Source organism: Pongo abelii, chromosome 11, assembly GCF_028885655.2.
Source record: "Pongo abelii isolate AG06213 chromosome 11, NHGRI_mPonAbe1-v2.0_pri, whole genome shotgun sequence".
Lineage (NCBI taxonomy): Eukaryota > Metazoa > Chordata > Mammalia > Primates > Hominidae > Pongo > Pongo abelii.
In genome coordinates this window covers 72,437,010-72,461,868 of record NC_071996.2, presented here as the reverse complement: position 1 = coordinate 72,461,868, position 24,859 = coordinate 72,437,010, and the positions used below count along the sequence as shown (strand labels likewise).

Genomic DNA, 24,859 nt, shown 5'->3' with positions numbered 1-24,859 from the left:
TACAGGCACACGCCATCACGCCCAGCAAATTTTTGTATTTTCAGTAGAGATGGGGTTTGGCCAGACTGATCTCAAACTCCTGACCTCTAGTGATCTGCCCACCTCGGCCTCCCAAAGTGCTGGGATTACAGACGTGAGCTACCACGCCCAGCCATATTTATTTTTACTCTTATTTTTACTCTTATTTCCTTTACATGTACATTTTCTCTGTTTTTTTTTTTTAGCAGATATAAAGACACACAAAACAATGACACTATTAAAGTGTCTCTCCTAACCTACACTATAAAAATAACAGCATGCTTTATTTTCTTTTCATACACTGAGCTTCGTCATTTTGCCATAACCATATGATAGTAACAGGTGGGTTCTGACCCCCGGGACTAGAAACTTCACCTGCCAACATTTGCATATGAGTCAATAACTGTTCTCTCTTTAGCAGTTGTGACCAGAAACTTTTCAACCCATGCTTTTCCCAGCCTGATCTCACAATCTAAATTCAATTGCCCCCATTAAACATTCTCATAGCACCTTGTACTCTTCTTCAGAGGATTTAGAACAATTTGTAACTACATATTTATTTCTGCAAAATAAAAATTGTGGTTTCAATGTTTGTTCCCCAGCATTCCCTCCAGACCAAGTTCCATGCAGAAAAGCAATCCTTTGGAATTCTGCTGAGTAATGCTGCTTTGCCACAAAGCTAAGACACTGTGCCTTTTGTGAAGAACTTGTGTTAGCAAGAGAAGAAACTAACACTTGTTCATAGTGTTATATCAACCCTCACCTGAGAAATATATCAAAAAAAGATTTAATAATGAAAGGCAAAGAAAGAAAAGCAAAGTTCAGAAAAGCAGGAAAATATATAGATACCTTATACTCTTGATCTGGAAGCATGTTGAGTAAGAAAGTTACCATCTTTTGAGGGAATTCATATTTTATAGTCCAAAATAATAGTTCTTCTAGGAAGCTTTTATGCTTCAAAACATCCATTATGGATTGATCTGCACAAGAAAAATGAAATTTATCAGTTAATGATTGAAGTTGCTCATCTCATTTTATAACTAATAACCCATAAACCATAAAATGTGAAAGTATCTAAAAGTTAAAAATATCCTTACAATAATGCAATAATATTGACAAGCTAGATTTCTATAATGTACACAGTATATAAATACAAAAAAATTTCATGCATATATTTTAATATAAAGCAGTAAGTGGAAAAATGAATGGGGAGAATGGATGCCCTTTTTCAATAAAGGTATTCAATAGAAGACAGCATTATCCATTAAGACATCAAGAGGATACAAGAAGTGTCAACTATGATGTACTGGCTCCAGTGACACTGCTTAAGCAGGGGCTAAACTTAGATGAGAGACTGGAAAAAACAGTATCTCACATGCATCAAAATCCTCAGGTCCAGCCCTAACTACATCACTGTTCAAGGTGTCTTGCAGGATAACCTTGTAGAGTTTTTTCAATTAACACTACCCCAGCTTTATACTTCTTCTAGTATTGAATAATGTGTTCATACCACATCTCCCCAGGTAGTGGGTCTAAATGAGTAACAATAAGCTCAGTATGTCATCACTTTCTTTATAAAACACTGCATTTACTAAGGCTTCAATCAGTCCTTATTAGATATAACTTTAACACAGTTTTTTCATTAATAACTAAAGATAAAACAGCACCAAAATATCATATTTTCTGAAGATATTATGATTTTAACTACAGAGAGGCAAAAATATCTTCCAACTCCCTAATTCCATTTCAGTGGTGACATAAGTGATATATAGTAGTGGTTAACATACAAAGACAAGTACACTGTAACACTATACATCTATTTTTTTTTTCTTAAGAGTCAGGGTCTCACTCTGGAGGCCAGAGTGCAGTGGCATAATCATAGCTCACTGCAGCCTCAAACTCCTCAGCTCAAGTTATCCTCCCACCTTACCCTCCTGAACAGCTAGGACTATAGGTGTGCAAGACCACACCCTGCTAATTTATTTTTTATTTTTTGAAGAGACATGGTCTTGCTGTGTTGTCCAGGCTACATTTCTTTATTATTAGCAATTAAGTAATTATTTTCAAAACTCAGAATTTTCTACTTATAAAACAGAAATCTATTCTTCCGGAAACAGATCATTTCCAGGGCATGACAATGATTTAAAAACAAAAACAAACCAAGATTGCAAGAAATGAGGTAAAATACAGTCAAAAGAACTCACTGACAGATTCAAAGACAAAAAGTAATAAAAACAGGGCCCAAGAGAATCAGGTAGCAGGAATTTAAGATTTGTAATTAAAAATTATAATATAGGCTTGGCACAGTGGCTCACACCTTAATCCCAGCACTTTGGGAGGCTGAGGTGGGCAGATGGCTTGAGCTCAGGAATTTGAGACCAACCTAGGCAACATGGCAAAACCTGTCTCTAAAAAAAATACGAAAAGCAGCCAGGTGGGGTGGCATGAGCCTGTAGTCCCAACTACTCGGCAGGTTGAGACAGGAGGATTGGATCGCTTGAGCCTAGGAGGCAGAGGTTGCAGTGAGCCAAGATCATGCCACTGATCATTCCAGCCTGGGTAACACAGTGAGAACCTGTGCTGAAAAAAATAAATTATAATCCACAGCACACTGCTGTACCTAATTTAACTCTCACAATTCACTTAACACAATGTGACTGATAATTTCACAGACTACCAAAATAAAAGCTCTCATTGGTAAGTGCTTCTTAATGTATTTACAAAGCTGAACAAAACTAGTACTATTAGAATTCATAGTTTTAACTCTGCAAGCCTGCATTAGGCAAATGAAAAGCCTGAAGTCATCATAATTATTATTAATTGTCAAGCACTTAAAAGAAAATATACATTAACAATGTTTTAAATCAATTAAACAACCTGAATATACCAGGAAAGCTGTGGCTTCTGCTAAAATAAGAATAGTTGCAGTTATGCAGAATTCAATATTTTTATCTGCAGACCAAAAAAACTCCAGCAATGTCTTCTTTGTTGTTCTTAAAATAGGTGATGTCAGTCTCCCAAGATGTTAAAGCACATGTTATATTGTGTAATATTATGAAAATGTAGTTAGAAATGCTTCCATTAGTTATGTTTGACTATCTTTAAATCTTGACATGACTTTTAACAATGTGTAAACTACCTTAAGTCAAATTGTAAAAAGAGATTTTTAAAGAATCACTATGCACGGTAAATGCATGACTAAAGCAAAGGTTTTAATTAAGAGAGCAGAGTTCAAGTTCTGCAACTCACTAGCTCAATAATCTTGGAATCTTGGCCATATAGTTAAAGCCCTCAAGGCCTCAGTTTCCTCACCCTTAAAATGCAGGTTTAGAGAACGGGCAGTGATGAGGTTAGCATAGTGTCTGGCCTCTTCCTTACCATTACATATTTTCTTTTCAGTGCACTTTTCAAGCTGTGGAACAAAATTCTTCCAAAAATTGAGCCATTCCCTAAACTTCAGATATCTTCAAAATAAGGTCAGTTTTTGAAAACACCTGGGGTTCTAATTCACAAAGCCATTCCTTCCATGTACATACTCAAACTGAAAATGGTAACTGATGAAGTCTTAAATCTCAGTACTATTTCTTACCATTACAAGGAAGAGAAGGCATTCAATCCAAACACACATGTGAAAAAAGTTCAGGTATTTAAAAACAGACAAAGAAAAAAACACTTTAAGTCTGCATAAAAAGTATCTTCAGCAGAGTGTGACCAGGCTGAAGGAAAACAATGACCTCTTACACCACCGCAGGTATTTTCTGGGGCACCCCTAAAGCTTAAACTCAACTATGTGCCTAACAATCTCCAACTCAGATGTGTCACAAGGACTCAGTTTAATATCTGATAAGTTAAAGAGCCAGAAGGCCATATGAGTTCCTAATTTCCTTCAGACATACAGGTTCTCTGCTGAGCCAGAAAAAAGGAGAACATATGTGTATGTGTGCAACCTGGACTGCAGATCAAATTCCATACCCTTTCCTAGCAAGCCCAAGTTAATTTCTTACTTCTGTAAGAAATTTCTTTTCATCAAAATAACATTTTAGCCTCTGGAGACTTTCTAAACCAACCACACGTTAAGATATGAAAATCCCTGGCAAAAATCCAAAGCACAGACTTGTCAACTAATCGCAAGTATTCTAGAAAAGCTTTTAGTGACAGTCAAGTAAACATTGTGGTTAAAAGCTTAGGCTCTGGGATATGAATTAAGGATCTACCTCTCATTAGCCATAATCTCTAACATGTCTAACACATACAAAAGATTCAATAAATTTTACTTATTATTATTACTAATCTAGTCCCTCACTACAAAGCATATTTATAATACTTTCTCCTTTGAGTAAACACGTGAGTCCCTACTGAGCCTTTATGACGTGTTAAGTACTATTTGTTCATTCCCTGTGTGTGTGTGTGTGTGCATGTGTGTGTGTGTGTCTCTGTCTCTCTCTCACCATGTCATCTCCCTTGTCTTTTTTCACTCTAGAAATTGCATACCCCCGATTATAAAAGGAACTAGGCCAAACTACAAATTCACACAAAAAACACTAGAGCCAAATCAATCAATCAATGAAAAGACTTCCTTTTGGGGGGGAACTCAAATATGATAATGCATATTTTATGATGAAAATAATGAACAAAACCCAATAGTAATCGCTTAACAATACTTTCTCCAAGACTTATTAGATAAATCTAATAACATAAGCCTCCCTTCAAACAGCTTTGATGTCAATATGGCTAGCCCATCAAGTATTTTTAGTGATTAGGCATTTTTTAGAAGCATTTTATTCAAGGAAAAAAATAATAATAAATAAAAATACCTTTGGTGCCACTGCTTAGTTTTACCCTTTTTCTCTTGCCCAGACCTTGACTACTATCCTGATCATCCTGAAGGAAAATAAAATTAGCATTATACACGGTCACATTCATAAATTGATACGCTTTATAAATGTGCTTACAAATTACATTAAACACATAATATATGCATGCTTACATACTACTAATCAACATCTATGTATTTGCTATAATATATATTTTAGTGTTAATTTTGATTTTAAAATACAGTGAAATATCCCTAAATATTAAAACACAAGAGCTCTTAAATGTAATCTCTGCTTCTAACGGAAGACTCTTAAGTACCCAAAATACCAAGATAAAAATTTTCCTAACCTTATAAATTACCATCAAATGCACGAAGAAGCTAAAGGGTGGAATGAGAGAGATTATTATAGGAAGGTAGGAGAGAAGAGGAGAGGACTAAAACAATGAACAGAGGAAACGCTTTGAAGAGTCTAAGAAAAAATGAGTTCAACAAATCAAATTTTGAAAAATAAACACAACATATTAGAAGTTGGAGTTGACAGTTAAAAACAATAAAAACAAATTAAAATATGCTTAGAAAAAAAATCCAAAAAGGAAATACAGACATTCTGCTCAATGTGATATATATATATCCTAGAAAAACCTTGCACTAAAAATAACAAGGCTTATGGGGGAGAAAAGGGTAAGGGATGGACATTCACAACCTATTCAAGTTTGTAACCAGAGAAGTAACAAAAGCAGTAATTGGTACCTGGAAAGATCATTTGCAGGCCCAGGCAAACATCATGTGGTGGTTTAAGGCTAGATCAGACCATGTTAACACTGCACAACAGAGTAAAGAAAGCCAGCCAACTATGACAATGCAGAGGGAAGAGGAGCAAAGAAGGGAGCCTGCCTCTTGTAAAACCAAGGTAAAAGTAGCAGTGCACCTCTTGGGGAGGAAGCCCTGGGTGTAGGTGCTCATTTCTAATTTTCTTAGTATAGTGCTGAAAAGGCTCCTGCTGTCTTTGCAGCAGAGCTCAGAGTTTTTTCCTCTCCAGCTAAAGGTTATGATTCTACCCCACTATCCCAGCTCTCCTAAACCAGGAATGTTACATATGAATCAACAACTTCCACATTATGACATATTTTCCCTAATTTCCAAACATATATGAACCAACCAATATTATAAAGAGGTGCGGTAATTTGGCATATAGTCAGTTGTGCTAACAATGGTGTTGGTAGCAGGTTAGAACTGTAGTATAAATTCCAAGATACTTTTCTCAAGTAGCACCCATCAAATTTCTAAAGCAGAAAAGTAGCCTCAGCTTCATGCTGGAGCTCTATTTACTGGTGCAGCTTCCTTGGCCTAAATAATAGCCTTAACTTGGGTTTCTGTCAAGCGCAGCATCAATCCTCAGGGCCATTCTCTGGGGTTTTCCAGAGCTACTACTTAGCTCAGTCATTCAGCATTTACTGGGCACTTCAATATGTCTTCCCTGTTAATCTCCACCTTTGCCAGGCCTCTCTGGCCATCCACCAGGCAACAGAACTGACAAACTACAATCTCTCTCTGCTACTCTTAGCTTGCCACTGGAGAAATTCACCAGAAAGAAATATGAAGCCTTAAAAGACAGAAAACAGACACAGGAATGTAAAAGCATACTACAGGGCCCAGAGGGTTCAGAAATTTAAGATTTCAGCTAATAGCCATTTATGAAACTGGTTCTCCAAGACCTGAGAGAAAAGGCAAACTTGGAAAAGCACGTTATGTCCCAGGTAAGGATTATTTCATAATTTCAAATATAAACTTCCTATGAAAACAGTATCCTTAATCAAGTGATCGTCATGGCAATATGAAGTTTTATAAATTTCCTGGCCTTATACACTTAAAGGACAAGTAGAATTAGCCAAGCAAAGGGGGGAAAAGTCATGCCAAGAAGAGAATACAGCATGAGCAAAGGCAAAAGACAAAAGTCTGACAACACACACCACTGAGTTGGCCTTAACATCATGCTAGATATCAAATACAGCTAGGAAGGGAGATTATTTGCATCTGAGCTGGTGGGAAAATAGGTACTCTTATATACCAATGGTGAGAATATACAGTAGTAAAATTTCCCTGAATGGCAATTTGGTAATCTTTGGAACAGAGATTCCAGTTCTAGGAATCTAACCCAAAGAAATAATCAGACAAGTGAAGTGGGACTATACGCATACGCATTCATCACAATGTTATTTCTAATGGCAAAAAAAAAAGTCTTTGGTTTCCAACAGAAGATGATTAGGTAAATAAATAATAGCACACCTGTACCATATAAAGAAAAACAACCCTGGAGCTCTATATTCATTGTGACCAAACAGATGTTCAAAAACTATTATTATAAATGAGAAAAGCATGCTATTTTAAAATAGGGAATTTTAAAGCATGCTATTTTAAAATAGGAAAATATGTCATTATAATGTGGAAGTTGTTGATTCATATGTAACATCCCTGCTTTAGAAGAGCTGGGATAGTGAGGTAGAATCATAACCTTTAGCATATGCAGTATGAAATTATTTAAGTATTGATAACATTCACAAATAAAATCTGTTAGTATATTCCTTTTTATAGATGTTCAAAACTGTCATTAGTAAGAAAAGCAAGTAATACAGGAGTATATACAGCATGAAACCATTAAAATATGACATACATAAAATCTGTTAGAATGTCAGATGTTTTAAAGTCATAATACAGGACCAGGCACGGTGGCTCATGCCTGTAATCCCAGCACTTTGGGAGGCTGAGGCGGGTGGATCACCTTAGGTCAGGAGTTCGAGATCAGCCTGACCTGTATGTTGAAACCCTGTCTCCACTAAAAATACAAAAATTAGCTGGGCGTAGTGGCAGGCACCTATAATCCCAGCTACTCGGCAGGCTGAGGCTGGGGAATTGCTTGAACCCAGGAGGCGGAGGTTGAGTGAGCCGAGATCGTGCCACTGCACTCCAGCCTGGGCGACAAAGAGACTCCATCTCAAAAATAAATAAATAAATAAAGTCATAACACAGATGAAAAAGAAAAAGAAAAAACTGCTGGGAGTGGTGGCTCATGCCTGTGATCCCAGCACTTTGGGAGGCAGAGGTGGGCGGATCACCTGAGGTCGGGAGTGTGAGATCAGCCTGACCAATATGGAGAAACCCCATTCTCTACTAAAAATACAAAATTAGCTGGGCATGGTGGCGCATGCCTGTAATCCCAGCTACTCGGAGGCTAAGGCAGGAGAATAGCTTGAACCCGGGAGGGGAAGGTTGCAGTGAGCCAAGATCGTGCCATTGCACTCCAGCCTGGGCAACGAGAGCAAAACTCCGTCTCAAAAAACAAAAGAAAGAAAGAAAAAGAAAAAAATTTAAAAATAAAGAATGTCAGATGTTTACAGTGAGTCACCACTAAGTGATAGAGATTTAGGTAATGTTATCTTTTTGTTAATATTTATTTTCTATTTATTCAACCATAAATATGGATTGTAGTTTTAAGTTAATAAACATCTTTTTAAAATACAAGTCTGATTTCCAATACCACTTGTTCCAACAATAACAGATTACTATATTATCAGTTATAAGTTCTATATTTTTATTTTTAGAAAGTACAATACTGTTAACAAACAGAAATAACTCCCAAAAGTAGGGAATTCAGGCATTAAGGAAAATGAAAACAAAACAGTTATCATAACCACAATTTTCCATTCCTCCAAGTTCATGATGTGGAGCTAAGGTTCCTTTGTCCCTGAGGAAGCAGTATAGGATCCTAAGAGAAGATGATGGTCCAACTGACAAGAAGAAATAAATCAAATACAATCTCAACCCAGACAGCATTTGTACAGCCCTCAAGAACTTTTCAGACCTTAAATAGTCCCTGAGCATGAAGTAGGCACTATTGCTACATGTGTTTCAGGCACAAAATATGGACACAGGTCCAAATCATTCTGGAAAAGAAACAAGAAGACATGAGACAAGAAAATCCAAGAAAAACAGATTCAAACTCCCAATCTGCAAAATCTACAGATGGTTTCTCAACCTAAATTAACCTTTCTTTTTTTGATGGATTTTCTAGACAGTTTTCATCACATTTTTTCATAAATGTGAGCTTCATAAAAAGAAGTCAGGTAAATTCACAGCTGGCTACAACAATACTCAGAATATTAACACAGACTACACAGGACTAGAAGGAATATTTAATATGTCACCTTACAAAAATGAAATACAAAGATCTTAAAAGACTATAACAATAAGATGAAACTTGAAGATTTATGTAAGCCCCTATAATCAGACTGTTTGCTTTAAATCAGCTTCACAAGTATAACGCTAGAAGGGAGTTGTAACTTGTCAGCTGTAAGGTGGGGCCCAGGGGGAAATGTTGGGCCTTCTGTTTGACCTCTGTGGCTCCTGCCAACAATTTAGGATACCTGCTAAAAAAATAACAAAAAGCTTTGGGCCTTAATGAAGACACGGTATGCTTATCAAAAGATGTCCCATCACTGTGCACTAAATCAGGACATAGATTTTTAAAGAAAATGAGTTTACTAGATAGTGAAAAGAAAGAACTATGCACAACAGAGAATATTAATATCTAAAAGTAAATATTTAAAACAGTGTCATATGGAAATAAAAATCTTTCTAGAAGGCAAAACAAGAAATATGCGAAAGTTACAATATTTAACACAATATTGAGAAGAATTTAATAATTAGAGCTATCAAGGGAATAAGCTGCCTCATAAACTAGGTAAGCTCCCTACGATTGGAAGTATTTATGGAGAGGCTTACCAACTGTCAGGAATGTTGTAAAATCAATTCCCGCACTGGAAAAGAAATAAATTAAATATTTCTAAGGCCTTTCCCACCAACAGTTTGACTCCCTGCCCTACCCTCACCATTAATGTAATTTATGATACCAAATTAAAATTAAACCTTATGCCTCCAAAAGTAAAATTAACTTTTTTCTTTTTTTTTATTTTTTATTTTTTGAGACGGAGTCTCGCTCTGTCGTGCAGGCTGGGGTGCAGTGGCGCGATCTCGGCTCACTTCAACCTCCACCTCCCGGGTTCAAGTGATTCTCCTGCCTCAGCCTCCCGAGTTGATGGGACTACAAGCGCATACCACCATGCTGGGCTAATTTTTGTATTTTTAGTAGAGACGGGGTTTCACCATATCGGCCAGGCTGATCTCGAACTCCTGACCTAGTGATCACCCACCTCGGCCTCCCAAAGTTCTGGAATTACAGGCATGAGCCACCGCACCCGGCCTTTTTTCTTTTACCTATTCACTTATGAAAAGTATCTCTGATTTTTTATTTCAACTGTCCTACTTTTGCCATTATTTTTGGAAAGCTGTTGTTTACTTGGATTGTGTCTTGAATAAAGACAAGAATATTCAAAGCACATCTACACAGTAACTTATTTTGCAAAGTGATTATTTCTCAATTATGTAAAAGTATACAGGAAAAAAGTAAACAAGCAAAATTTATAAACAGTGATAATCTTTGGATGGTAGGGCTAAATGTAAATGTTTTCTTTTTGGTTTTTTTCTGTTTGTTTTGAGACAGGGTCTCCTTCTGTCACCCAGGCTGGAGTGCAGTGGCGCAATGTCAGTTTACTTCAAGCTCCACCTCCCAGGTTCAAGTGATCCTCCTGCCTCAACCTCCGGAGCTAGGATTACAGGCATGCGCCACCACACCTGGCTAATTTTGTATTTTTAGTAGAAACGGGGTTTCTCCATGTTGGTTAGGTTAGTCTCGAACTCCCAACCTCAGGTGATCCGCCCGCCTCGGCCTCCCAAAGTGCTGGGATTACAGGCATGAGCTACTGCGCCCAGCCAAAACACCTTTTAATTGTTACAATTCCTACTCTATAGTAGTAATTAAAATGTCATTGTCCATTTATTCTCATCCTATATTCCTTTACGATATCTTAAATTACAAGAATAAAATCATGAAAAGGGTTTGCTTAACAATCCCATGGGCCTATAAGGTAATGGTGTAGAAATTCTAATCCTGAAGCCATACCTAGCTCTTCACTAAATTTCAAATATAAATACTAAAGCAAATATGTCATTTGTGCCTACAGTTACAAATAAAATGCAACATGACATTAAAAGTCTTAATGAATATTTAAATGGCATAAAATAGTTATTTGTTCAAGAACATCTACATTTAAGTACTCTTCCTCTATCAACCTCTTTCCATCTATCTTATCCCTTCATCTATTTTCACCTTAATCTATTCTATTCTATATTAATTATTGCATTTTGACCATTTTAATATATGTTAAAAAATACTTTAAGAACAAAAGTAAAAGCAAATTTTAAATAATAATCATATTCATTTTTAAAGGGGTTGACGGAACTTATCTTTCTTTCCAAATAAATCACACAAACTCAATTAACATTGCTTCTTGCTTATGATGCCTAGCCCCCAACAGAATTTTTATTCCATGTAGGCCATCAGTCCTAATAAAATAATGTTTTCCACTAATAAACAAAAAACAAACCAGATTAAAACAGGATATACAACCCCAAAAAGAGACTAGTGGAAGAGTCACAGTAGTTTCATAGCCTCATTAGTAATTAAATTCAAAAATATATTTTGTTCTTTAACCTACAATGAATACTAGTAAAATTTCAGTATATTTTCTTTTGCTTTACAAAGTTAAAAGTCAACTCTCGGCTGGGAGCAGTGGCTCACGCCTGTAAACCCAGCACTTTGGGAGGCCAGGGCAGATCACGAGGTCAGGAGATCAAGACCATCCTGGCTAACACGGAAAAACCCCATCTCTACTAAAAATACAAAAAATTAGCCAGGTGTGGTGGCAGGTGCCTGTAGTCCCAGCTACTTGGGAGGCTGAGGCAGAATGGCGTGAACCTGGGAGGCCGAGCTTGCAGTGAGCTGAGATCACGCCACTGCACTCCAGCCTGGGTGACAGTGCAAGACTCTGTCTCAAAAAAAAAAAAAAAGTCAGCTCTCCAAAATATCTTACAGGCTGGGCACGGTGGCTCACGTCTCTAATCCCAGTACTCTGGGAGGCCAAGGTGGGTGAATCACCTGAGGTCAGGAGTTCAAGACCAGCCTGGCCAACATGGCAAAACCCCATCTCTACTAAAAATACAAAAATTAGCTGGGTGTGGTGGCGCACGCCTGTAGTCCCAGCTACTCGGGAGGCTGAGACGGGAGAATCGCTTGAACCCGGGAAGCAGAGGTTCAGTGAGCCAAGATCACACCACTACGCTCCAGCCTGGGCAAAAGAGTAAGACTCTGTCTCAAAATAAATAAAATAAAATAACCTTACAATCTAAATGTAAGTTTTTAGTCTCTTGATGTACAATAGTAACTATTATACTTAAGGAAAGCTTTGATTTTCATTAAAACTCTGTAATAGCCATTACTGGCTAAAATGGCATTACTTTATCAGTTGTAGTTTTTCCCAAGAGACAGTGCCACTAAAATAGATAGAAAATTTATAAGAAATTATTGGTATATTATTTAGCTATTATCACTACCCACTATTGGATTATCAACTGAATCCAGGGAAAAGAATGGCTAATGTCATATCCTGGTTGTGGAAGTTTTAAAACATGTTTACAAATTCTTTGACATTCTTCCCATCAAGAGGTGGGATCTATATCACCTCCCACTAAATCTGGACATATTTTAGCAACTCGTTTATAACTAAAAAGGATGAAGTGACACCACATACCTTCCAAGACTAGCTCAGAAAAGGCTCTACAGCTTCTACTCTTGGGCTGTTGGCCTGGGAGAAGTAAGTCACTACTATGTAAGATGTCCAACTTGAGACCACCATGCTGGAGAAACCACATGTTGTCATACTGATCAACAACCAGCTGAGTTTCCGGATGGTCAACATCAACTATCAGCCCTGTGAGTGAGCCATCTTAGATCTCCGTCTCAGTGTGAAGCCCTCAGATGACTACGGCTGCAAACAACAACTAACTGCAACCACATATGATAACCTAAGTGAGAACTGCCCAGATGCCATTCTCATGTTCCTAAGTCATAAAATTGTGAGCAAAATAAAATGGTAATTTTAAGACATAAAGCTTTGGGCAAATTTGCTGCATAGCAACAGTAATGACAATCATGGTTTATCCACTTTATAGAAAGAACACTTAGACCAGTAGATGGAAGAACTAGTGCCCAATTTCAACTCCACCACTAACTAGACGGCATTTACTAGCCTGAGTGAATCAGTTAATTCTATGGAATTCAGTTTTTTCATCCATAAATAAGAAAGACAAGATGAATTATATAGTCCCTTTTAGCTCAAGCAGTCATAATTTTTATAACCCTTGAATTGCTTGACACTAATTTTCATTTCGTTTTTGTTGTATCACATGACTTTTCTTCTTTTTTTCTTTTTTTTGAGATGGAGTCTCACTCTGTCACCCAGGCTGAAGTGCAGTGGTGCAGTCTCAGCTCTGCAACTTCTGCCTTCAGGTTCAAGGGGTTCTCCTGTCTCAGTGCCCTGAGTAGCTGGGATTACATGCATGTGCCAGCATGCTCAGCTAATTTTTGTATTTTCAGTAGAGATGGGGTTTCACCATGTTGGCCAGGCTGGTCTCGAACTCCTGACTTCAGGTATCTGCCCGCCTCGGCCTCCCAAAGTGCTGGGATTACAGGTACAGGCCATCACACCCAGCTGACTTTTCTAACTCAAGACTTGACAATAAGTTTAAAACCATAAAGCAAACACCTTATTTTATATATATATTTATATATTTATATTATATATTATTATATATTATAAATTATATAATATATATTATATATTGTATAAGATATATAATATAATTATATATAGTATATATAATTATATTATATATTATATGGTACATAATTATATCTTATATAATATATAATATAAATATATAAATTATTTATATATAATATAATTATAATTATATTTATATTTAATTTATAATTTAATTTATATTTAATTTATTTTTATTTATTTTTATTTTATTTATATTTATTTATATATATATTTATTTTAAATTATATTTTATATTATATTTTATATTATTTTAAATTATATTTATTTAATTTATATAATATTTATTTATATTTATATTTATATTTAATTTATAATTTATAATTTAATTTAATTTAATTATATTTATATTTAATATATATTTAAATATATATATTTAAATATTATATATTTAAATATATATTTAATATATTGTATTATACTTAAAATATAATATAATTATAATTATAACATAATTATTAATGTAATCAATAATATATTAATTAATATGCTATAATTAATATGTTAATATTAATATATTAATTATAAAATATATAATATATAATTATATATAACTATATATAATAGTTATATTATATATTATAAATTATAGTTATATTATATATTATATATTTATATTATATATTTATATTAATATATATATATTTATATTAATATATTATATATTTATATTAATATATTATATAATATATTTATATGTTATATAATATATTATATATTTATATTATATATTATATATTTATATTATATATTATATATTATATATTATGTATTTATATTATATTATATATAATATATTATATATTTATATATATTATATATTTATATTATATATTATATAATTATATTATATAATATATTTATAATATATTATATATATAAATATAAATATATTATATAATATAAATATATAATATATAATATAAATATATAATACATACACATATATACATATATGTATATATAAATATATATACTTTATATATTTTATATATGTATATATGTGTATATATATATTTTTTATATATGTATATATGTGTGTGTGTATATATATATATATATAAAGTACCACTGCACTCTAGCCTGAGAGACAGAGCAAGACCCTATCTCAAAAAAAAAAAAAAGAAAAAAAAACATACAGTAGATACCTCTGGCTAAACAACTCTACTTCAAATTCTTAAGTTTTCAAATGCCTAAATTACCCTATTTTTATCCCTTTGGAAAATGTGATCAATATATAAACTATAAAAAGTTTAGCTTTCTGGGGCTGGGCACGGTGGCTCATACCTGTAATCCCAGCACTTTGGGAGGCCAAGGTGGGCGGATCACCTGAGGTCAGGAGTTCAACATCAGCCTGACCAATATGGAGAAACCCCATCTTTACCAAAAATACATAACTAGCCAGGTGTGGTAGTGCATACCTGTAATCCCAGCTACTCGGGAGGCTGAGACAGGAGAATCGCTTGAACCCGGGAGGCGGAGGTTGCAGTGAGTCAAGATCACGCCACTGCACTCCAGCCTGAGCAATGTAGCAAGACTCTATCTCAAAAAAATAAATAAAAAATAAAGGTCAAAGAGTCTACACTACTTAAATGTATTAAATATACATCACATGCTTTAAACGTAAATCTTCTCAGCTATAACAAAAACAAGATATTATGAGAGACTAGGGGCTGAAATAAAGTATTTTAAAGTTGTTAACATCAAAAAGTATTTACCATGATATTCACACTGAGACATGATCATAATTAAGGAACAAATGGTTACTACATAAAACATACTATACACAGAAGTTGCTGAAACAGAATCTAAGAGAAATGAACATGGATGGAGCAGGAGGCCATAATCCTTAGCCAACTAATGTAGGAACAGAAAACCAAATACCATATATTCTCACTTTAAGTGGGAGATAAATAATGAGAAAATATCGACACAAAGCGAGAAACAACAGACACTGGGGCCTACTTGAGGATGGAGGTGGGAAACAGAAGTGAGGACCTAAAAAGGACAGATTAGAAGCAATAGTAATGAACAAAAAAGGGGCAATATTTCAAATTATCTGATATCATCTAGAAATTACTTCTAGAAGAGATTCAAAAGCCCCTCAATACACACACGTGCACACACAAACACACACACAAGGATGTCCTTCTAGCACCCAACCATAAAATAGAATGTTGTTGCAATGCAGTTGTGTACAACGAAAGTCTCCACGGGAAATTCAAATGCTAATCTGGAGAGTTCAGGCCAAGATAAAAATGATTGTTACTTCTGTCCTAGACAGAGGAGAAGGCATCTGTGTTGAAGATCAGCTTTTTACATATCCAGAAATAAAATTCAATTCAAGAAAATAAAGTAGAATTGTTAGCAAGCCTGTTGGATACATAATGCTAGGCATGCTAAAATAATATGACAGTTCTAACCTACCACATAAATATAAACTTAAGACCACAGATTTTTGTTGTTTTAAATCAAATCAAGATGCTTATTTTAATAAACTGCTCTGAACAATGACCAAACCATTTCATCATGCAATAGTTGTCTAAAGTTCCTACTGGCTACAGATGTAAGACTCCTGCTCAGGCGGCTTTAGCTAAAGAAGTGCCCATTCATTCACCCATTCATAGTCAACTCCTACTCTGAGAACTCGCCTTTTAATAGGCCATTCCACCTCCCCACAAAATGCCCTTAGAGCAAAATTAACAGTTTAAAACTATATGTGTATTACCAATTACTTCCTTCTTTGGCATACGAAGAATTAGCATTCTTACTCTCACCATTCCCCTCCCCTATCTTCAAAATGGAATTATTACAGTTTAGTTAAAATAATAATGTTTATATGTTTTTGAAAGTCTATTTTAAATATCAGAAAATTTTTCCCGTTTGTCATTATAACAATATGATTCTCAGAAGTTATTCTGTTACAAAACAGAAGCAAAATTTATAAGCTAACCATTTACATAAGTTTTTTAAATTACTCTATTTTATTTAACTAACACACATACAGTGTTTACAATATGCTGGGCACCAGGGCTGTAAGTGCTTACATGTGTTAACTCATTCAATCCTCATAATATTCTCATGAAATAAGTACTATTATTATCTCCATTTCACAGATAAGGAAATTTAGACATGAAGAAGTTAAGACACTTTGCCCAAGGTTGCACTACTAATAGGTAAAGGAGCCAGAAGTCAAACCCAGGCAGTCTAATTCCAGAGTCAGACTCCTACACAGCATAATAAAATGCCTCTCCAATCTGATGAAAATTCTTGAAAATTGCCCAAAATGGGACTCCACAAAACGTAACATTGTGTGAAAGCCTTTTTAGAGGGGACAAACTATAAAATTTAAATTTTAAGGTATTAAATCAATTACAAGACTTCCATAACAGAAACCATCCCTTTAAAAGGAGTATATTTGGCTTAATTCACATTACGTTATCAACTCAAAATGGATTTCCAAAAGAAAAAAGATATATATGTTTAAATGTAATTTTATTTTTTAGATTTTAATAATTAAATGTATTAGAAATATAAAATTTAAGTTGAATAAGCAACAAGATTATAAGCAAATATAAGTAACAGCAATTTTTCTCTTATAAATTATGTAATAAAATATAGAAATATAACATGATTTTTCCTATTTATTATTAATAAACACTATGAAAATTGACATTTCAAATTGATGGTCTTTTTCCCAGTACACAGTTTTAAAAAAAAATCCCTGACATGTAAAATGTAACTTTATTATACGATTAGAAAAACAGTTCCATTTCATAGTCTTTTAATAAATTATCCTAAACTTAGCAAAATTTTCAAAAATAATTTCATTGTACATATGACAACTATGTGGGTAAATTTGGGGACAGCCTCTGAGGAGAAATCTCTACCTCTTTCTACCTACTTTTAAACTGTGAAAAAGAAAAATGAATTATAAACAAGAAGTAAAAATCTAGTTATAGACCTTGTTCTGTCACTAAGTAATTGTGTGATCTAGGCTTCCCAGAAGCCATTATGGGCTTCAGTGTCCTTGTCTATAGAATGAGAAACTTAAACTACATAATGCCTACAAATCTATATAGTTTTAGAACTATAAAAAAGTATAAAATAATAAAAAAGTATAAAAAAGCACAAAATTATACTTTTTAAAAAGTTTTGAACTTTAAATCTCACCTCATCTGAAGAATCTACTTGTCCCAAAGTTCCTGTTGCGCCTACAAAACCTTTGGAGGAGAAGAAAAATAGTTGTCCTTCATAGTTGCTACATATTGCTTTATTATCAAATTATTCTGAGAAATACAAATATCAAAAAGCTAAGTTTTGTTACGTTAGGACACCTCATTCTAACAGTTATCTTGGCAAAGTCCAACTTTTTTTTTTTTTTTTTGAGACAGGATTCTCGCTCTGTTGCTCAGGCTGGAGTGCAGTGCCGCAATCTCACCTCACTGCAACCTCCACTTCTCAGATTCAAGCAATTCTCCTGCCTCAGCTTCCCAAGTAGCTGGGCTTACAGGCGCCTGCCAGCACACCCAGCTAATTTTTGTATTTTAGTAAAGACGAGGTTTCACCATGTTGGCCATTCTGGCCTCAAAACTCCCGACCTCAGGTGATCCACCCACCTCGGCCTCCCAAACTGCTGGGATTATAGGCATGAGCCTCCGTGCCCAGCCTCCAACATGTATCTCAAATAAGTTTGAACCTAATAGGTTGACACTTCAATAGGAATTCTCCAGTGAAAACTCAGATTTAATACAGTAATTATAAATGGTGTTTCAGAAGGATCTTTTTAGTTTTAAACCATAGTTTACTAAAATATTGAGGTAGTAAAGTTTTGGGCTACTCTTGAATAGCAACTGTACAGTTTTCATGAGTTAGAACCAGAATCTTAATAAGCTAATCAAATTCCATTTAAGAAAAATGCATTCTCTTCTTTGGTCAATCTATTCTTTTTTACCTCTAAATTTTTACTATTTTTATTACTTTTCTTAAAAAGAATAATACTGTTTTAGTTCAAAATAAATTTTTTCAATAATGAGTAAAGTTTGAGAGGTTTTTTTGGTTTTAATACAGAAAAGTTACTACTGTTCAAATTAAATATTTAGACAAACCTTGAACAGCCAGAGAACTAGTACCAGCAGATGGCTCCTGCACACCATATACAAGCTTATCCTCAGGATATGTAAGTCCAGAGCTCTTTAAAGCTATAAGGTACTTTTCATGACTTTTCTTTACACAAGCATTTTCTCCAAGACCTAATTAAAACAAACTTCAAATCAGAAAAAAATATTCCATTCAAAATCTCAGTATGGTCTTTTCATTAACTAGTATCTATAAATAGGTGAATATTCTAATGGAGTGGGAGCCCTAAAATGAATAATATAAGATAGCTTCAAATAACATTTTTGTGCTTATGTTTAGCACTAACAACCCGAGAATACACAGCATGTTTATACCAAATAATGAAATCTACAAAGTAGGTGAGCATCTAAAATATCCAAGGGAATGTGGGGCATAAAAATTAATAAAACATGATCCGAGCTTTAAAGGAACCTGAAAATTACAGTAAAGAAAGTCAGAGAGGTAATATGGTAGATAATAATTATGTAGCAGAATTCACCTTCTGGTTTGACAGTCTGTGCTCTCGTAATACCAAGCATGCAGTTATCGAAAGCAGAGTGCTTGGGAAAGGCGTATGAATGTTTTGTATAACAATACACCATTCAACAATTCCAAGTTTTATAACTTAAGCTGTATATTAGAAAATCCTAGGTGATACAACACAAAAACTTAAAATATCAAAAGTGAAAACATAGACATGATGGTTGTTACTGTTAAAGAAAGGGGATCACTTCTCAGCCTTGTGTTTAAAGAAAGAGAGGTAGGGCCGGGCGTGGTGGCTCACACCTGTAATCTCAGCACTTTGGGAGGCCAAGGCTGGCAGATCACCTGAGGTCAGGAGCTCAAGACCGCCTGGCCAACATGGTAAAACCCTGTCTCTACAAAAATACAAAAATTAGCTGGGCATGATGGCAGGTACCTGTAATCCCAGCTACTCAGGAGGCTGAGGCAGGAGAATCGCTTGAATCCAGGAGGCAGAGGTTGCAGTGGGCTGAGATCAAGCCACTGCACTCCAGCCTAGGCAACAGAGCAAGACTCTGTCTCAAAAAAATAAAATAAAATAAAATAAAATAAAGAAAGAGAGGCAGAGCATAATTATCATGTCACACCAAAAGTTAGGAGACCTAGGTTCCAGTACCAACTCCAACATAAATTAATTGTGAGGTTTAAACAGGCCATTTCATTTTTCTAGGGCTCAGTAGTCTCCTCATCCATAAAACAAGAAGTTCTTTTGCCGGGCACGGTGGCTCACACCTGTAATCCCAGCACTTTGGGAGGCAGAGGTGAGCGGATCATGACATCAGGAGATCGAGACCATCCTGGCTAACACAGTGAAACCCCGCCTCTACTAAAAATACAAAAAATTTGCCGGGCGTGGTGGCGGGTGCCTGTAGTCCCAGCTACTCGGGAGGCTGAGGCAGGAGAATGGCGTGAACCCGGGAGGCAGAGCTTGCAGTGAGCCGAGATTGTGCCACTGCACTCCAGCCTGGGCGACAGAGCAAGACTCCGTCTCAAAAAAAAAAAAAAAAAAAAAAAAAAGAAGTTCTCTTAATAACTTCCAGCTTTAGCATTCTATGAAAATTCTACAATTTACCTTTAAGTTCTAAAAGACTCAATTTCTTATCATTATAGTAATATATGAAAACTATAAATTTCTTCTAACATTTTACTCACCAGAAGTCAGATCTTTGTAGTTTTGTTGGTTTGTCAAAACCTGAGTAAGAACAGACCGCATTGCTCCTCCCATTTTAGTTAGGTCTTCTAAAAAGGAAATTTGAGGTTCCAAAAGCTGAAGGACTTTGTTAAGGTCCTTTTCTGATGGTCCATCAGCTGCTAAAAGAAAAAAAGAAAAAAAATCAAATAAGGGTAATTTTCTTTAAAATATCTTACTAAAAATAACAGTATTTATTCTTTTAAAATTATAATGGCTTAAATTATAGTATTTCATAATCAAAAAAGTCAATACAAGAACTCTGTTTAGAAATTGGTATCTGCCCAGCACCTAGCCAAGCAAGGGTAGACTTGCTCAGGAATTCAGTCCTTTGGAAAACAGCAGATGGAAAAACACAGATGACCTCCTAAGATATGAAGCACTTAATTTGTGTAAGAAGCATTTAAATACAAAAAATTAGCCAAGTGTGGTGATGCGCGCCTGTAGTCCCAGCTACTCAGGAGTCTGAGGCGGGTGGATGGCTTAAGCCTGGAGGTGAAGGTGGCAGTGAACTGAGATCATGCCACTGTACTCCAGCCTGGGCGACAGAGTGACACCCCGTCTCAAAAACAACAAAAAGAAGCAGCAGCATTTGATCTGTGGACCCTATACTTCCACATATATAAATGTCATCATAAAATCATTTCAAAAAAAGATAGTATTTAAGAAAAAGTTTAGATCACATCCTAGAATAAAACAAGATACAATTCAAATACATTGAGAGTAGTATAAGAGTATTATGTCAAATTTAAACCTGTATAACAAATAACCTATCCCCTATAATATTTCAAAAATACAGATACATGTTAGCTGAAGGTCAAAGCAACTAAAGTGAAAGATAACTTTTCATAAATATGAATAATTGTATTAAAAACTAAAAAAAAAAAAAACAGGCAAATAGAGATGGAGAGAAAGAAAAGAAGCTTGGACAACAACTGAAAAAGAATATTAAAGATGAAAAATATAGAGAGGTTTTACAGAAGCCGAGGTCTAAAAGGAAGGAAATGAATAAAGAGATTTATAGCTTAACCATAATTGTTTTTAAAACAAAAACAAATGAACAAAACCACATCTATAAAAGAGGTAATGGAGAACCTGTGTGCCCAGGAAAGGGGATGTCCATTTCATTCAACATTTATTCAGAATCTCAAAACCTACTGTCTCAGTGTAAAGCTAATGTTATATATTATTCAACTTTATATTCTCCCCAGTGACTTATATAGTAATATAGTAGATAATATAGTAGTAATATAGTAGATTTAATTAATGTTTGCTCTTGGTTTTCAAGGGCTCTGAAACAAACTCTAACACAGATATAAGGATTATTGGATGAATGAGAAACAGAATTGAAAGAAATTGGGAAACCACAAGATCTCTGAGTTTTCATTACCTTGGATTGGTTATTGCAAGCTCTTTCTTTAATTTCTTTAATTTTAAACAGTAATCTCTACACACAAATGCAGAATTTTGGCTGGGCACAATGGCTCACACCTGTAATCCCAGCACTTTCAGAGGCCAAGGCGGTGGATCACCTGAGGTCAGAGTTTGAGACCAGCCTGGCCAACACAGTAAAACTCCATCTCTACTGAAAATACAAAAAATTAGCCAGGCGTGGTGGTGGGCGCCTGTAATTCCAGCTATTTGGGAGGCTGAGGCAGGAGAATTGCTTGAACCCAGGAGGCGGAGGTTGCAGTAAGCTGACATCGCACCACTGCACTCCAGCCTGGGCAATAAGAGCGAAACTCCATCTCAAAAAAAAAAAAGGCAGAATTTTTTTTGCACAGACAGAAATTAATGCTGAACAGAAGTAGTGATATAAGGAAGAAACTTCCAAGAACCTACATTCATGCAGATCATCTTTAGATAAAAAATGCTTCCATTTTTTCCTTCGTGTTTTCAGATAACAGATAATTATAAAGCTATGTACTTATGTTGTCTACGTTTTATAACTGTTACGTCAACAACAAAAAATATAATACACTTTCATGTGAAGTACTCTTTCATTAAACTAATGATAAGCTTTAAGGTTCTCATAATAAATAATTTCTATTTCTAAAATAGGACACCTGTAATACAAAATATAAATTCCCAAAAAGGTCTCCTAACTAGTATATGAGAAATAATGCATAAGGCAATTTCAATAACCCATCTAGTAACTGGTTCCTTCATTCCGAAGAGACAGTAATTTGGAACTAAATCAAAATAATATTTTTCTTTATATATTCCTTTTTCTGTTCTTTTTTTGGGGGGGCGGTGTGGGGCACAGGGTCTCACTCTGTCACCCAGACTGGAGTGTAGTGATGTAATCATAGCTCACTGCAGCCTTGAACTCCTGAGCTCAAGGGATCCTCCTGCCTCAGCCTCCCAAGTAGCTAGGACTACAGGCACATGCCACCACCACACCCAGCTAACTTTTAAAAATGTTTGTAAAGACAGAGTCTCTATGTTGCCTAGCTGGTCTTGAACTCCTGGCTTCAAGCAATCCTCCTCCCTCAGCCCCCCAAAGTGCTGGGATTACAGGTATGAAACACCATGCCCAGCTTATTTTTCTATATTTTAAGATATATACTCTGTTAAGTAGAAGTACTTAACAAAGGATTGTATGTTTTTGCTTAAAATGTACAAATAAGGAAGTATAATGGTTTGCTCACAATAAAGATAACAAGACAGTTTTAGAAATGAGGACATTATATAACATTCCCCTACACTTTAAGGATGGAGATAGAAGATGAAAATGTGTGCCACAGTTTCAAAATGAATATAAAATTATTTATAGTACTAAATAATTTTAAACCTCTAAAAATAATGCAAAATGTAATCTCTTATAGAACAGAAATTCAAGTATCATTAGAAAGGTAAAAACAATCATAAAAAGTTAATAAATTTGATTCATACTACTAATGAATATCTGTAACTGACAATGTCAGACTGAGAACTTTTAATAGATACCTAAATCCAAATATTTACCTAACTGAAGTATGTTAATCAAGATTGTGATTAAATCTTAAAAAGTAAGAAGAACATCTGTAATTTTCTCTTTTAAATATTAACATGATGATTATACACCCATATATTCTACCAGTAATCTGGAAGTCAGCAATTTGACCCTATCATAAGTTATTATATAATATATAGAGAGAATAAAAATATATACACACTTCTAAAAAAAAAGTTGATAAAACATTTTATCTTCTAAAAATCTAAGTTAAATTTAAACATTTCCAGGAGTTCTCAATTCTGCTTTATCATAATATTGCAAATAAAGTCACGTTAACCCCACAAAATGGTTACTTCCTCATCTGCAAAAGCTCAAATAAGTTTGATCAAAAACATTTATGACTCCAGAAGCAGAAAGCACGAAACTACATCTACTGCAACATACAAGGTTATATAATTTATTTTTAGTGTGTTTCTATTCAATCCGTATTTTATAGTCATCCCTTTTTAAATGTTAAACAAAAAAAGTTATCTGAAAAAATTCACCTCATAATTAATACTAAAACTTTGTAAATTTACAATTTAAAAAGAGTACTAACAAGAAGTAGATTAAAACATACCTGGTTCATTATAGCCTTCTCTTAAGTACTGAATAAGACAAAATATAAATCTTGGAAGAACAAATTCAGACATCATCAGTAAGTCTTTAGGGACACAGGGAATATTTGAACTTGATTTAATTTGATGCCTTTTGCAAAACCTGTAATATGAAAAAGAAAAAAATTAACAGTAATGTCTAATCAGCTAAAAATATATTATTTCTATTTACATATTCGTAAATGGAATATAGGCCAATAAATCCTCCTTTATGATTTTTAAGTGGTTAAAAGAATGTAATTTTAACCAGTGTTTATATAAAAAATGGCACTCAGGTATATTTTTCCCAAGAAAAGACCCATACTATTAATAGTTAAATTCCAAGTAGAATACAAAAAGAAAATCTCATTACAGGGCACATTTTTTTAACTGAAATTTATTACTTTCAGGTACCACTTTATGACTTCCACTCTTTTAAACCATTAAGTACAAGTTGATCACTTCAAAAGCATTTACATTTTTCCTATTTCTCACTTATTGCATTAATGAATAGGTAAGTGATACAAAAACTTGAAGTTTATTTTAAAAGTTTATACACTGAAGTGTACACATTCCTTCTCATCTTGTTTATATTCTTTTTTTTTTTTTTTTTTTTTTGAGAGTCTTGGTCTGTTGTCCAGGCTGGAGTGCAGTGGCACAATCTCGGCTCATTGCAACCTCTGCCTCCCAGGTTCAAGTGATTCTCCCACCTCAGCCTCCCGAGTAGCTGGGACTACAGGTGTGCACCACCACACCAGCTAATTTTTTTTATTTTTAGTAGAGACGGGGTTTCACCATGTTGGTTGGCCAGGCTGGTCTCGAACTCCT

General features: G+C 34.7%; 1 protein-coding gene across 3 annotated transcripts in view; it reads right to left on the bottom strand.

The window, feature by feature from the left end:
* The window catches only part of UBR3 (ubiquitin protein ligase E3 component n-recognin 3), a 256,407-nt gene that overhangs the window by 188,455 nt on the left and 43,093 nt on the right, over window positions 1–24,859 (bottom strand). For 2 of the 3 annotated variants that reach the window (XM_024243049.3, XM_024243051.3), the window contains exons 2-7: window positions 24,016–24,155; window positions 20,422–20,580; window positions 18,738–18,881; window positions 17,803–17,852; window positions 4,833–4,899; window positions 868–998 (exon numbers count right to left, since the gene is read on the bottom strand). In XM_024243049.3, coding sequence (XP_024098817.3) covers window positions 868–998; window positions 4,833–4,899; window positions 17,803–17,852; window positions 18,738–18,881; window positions 20,422–20,580; window positions 24,016–24,155 — 691 coding nt within the window. The remainder of the gene's footprint in view (window positions 1–867; window positions 999–4,832; window positions 4,900–17,802; window positions 17,853–18,737; window positions 18,882–20,421; window positions 20,581–24,015; window positions 24,156–24,859) is intronic. The other variant, XM_024243050.3, reaches the window with a different exon arrangement.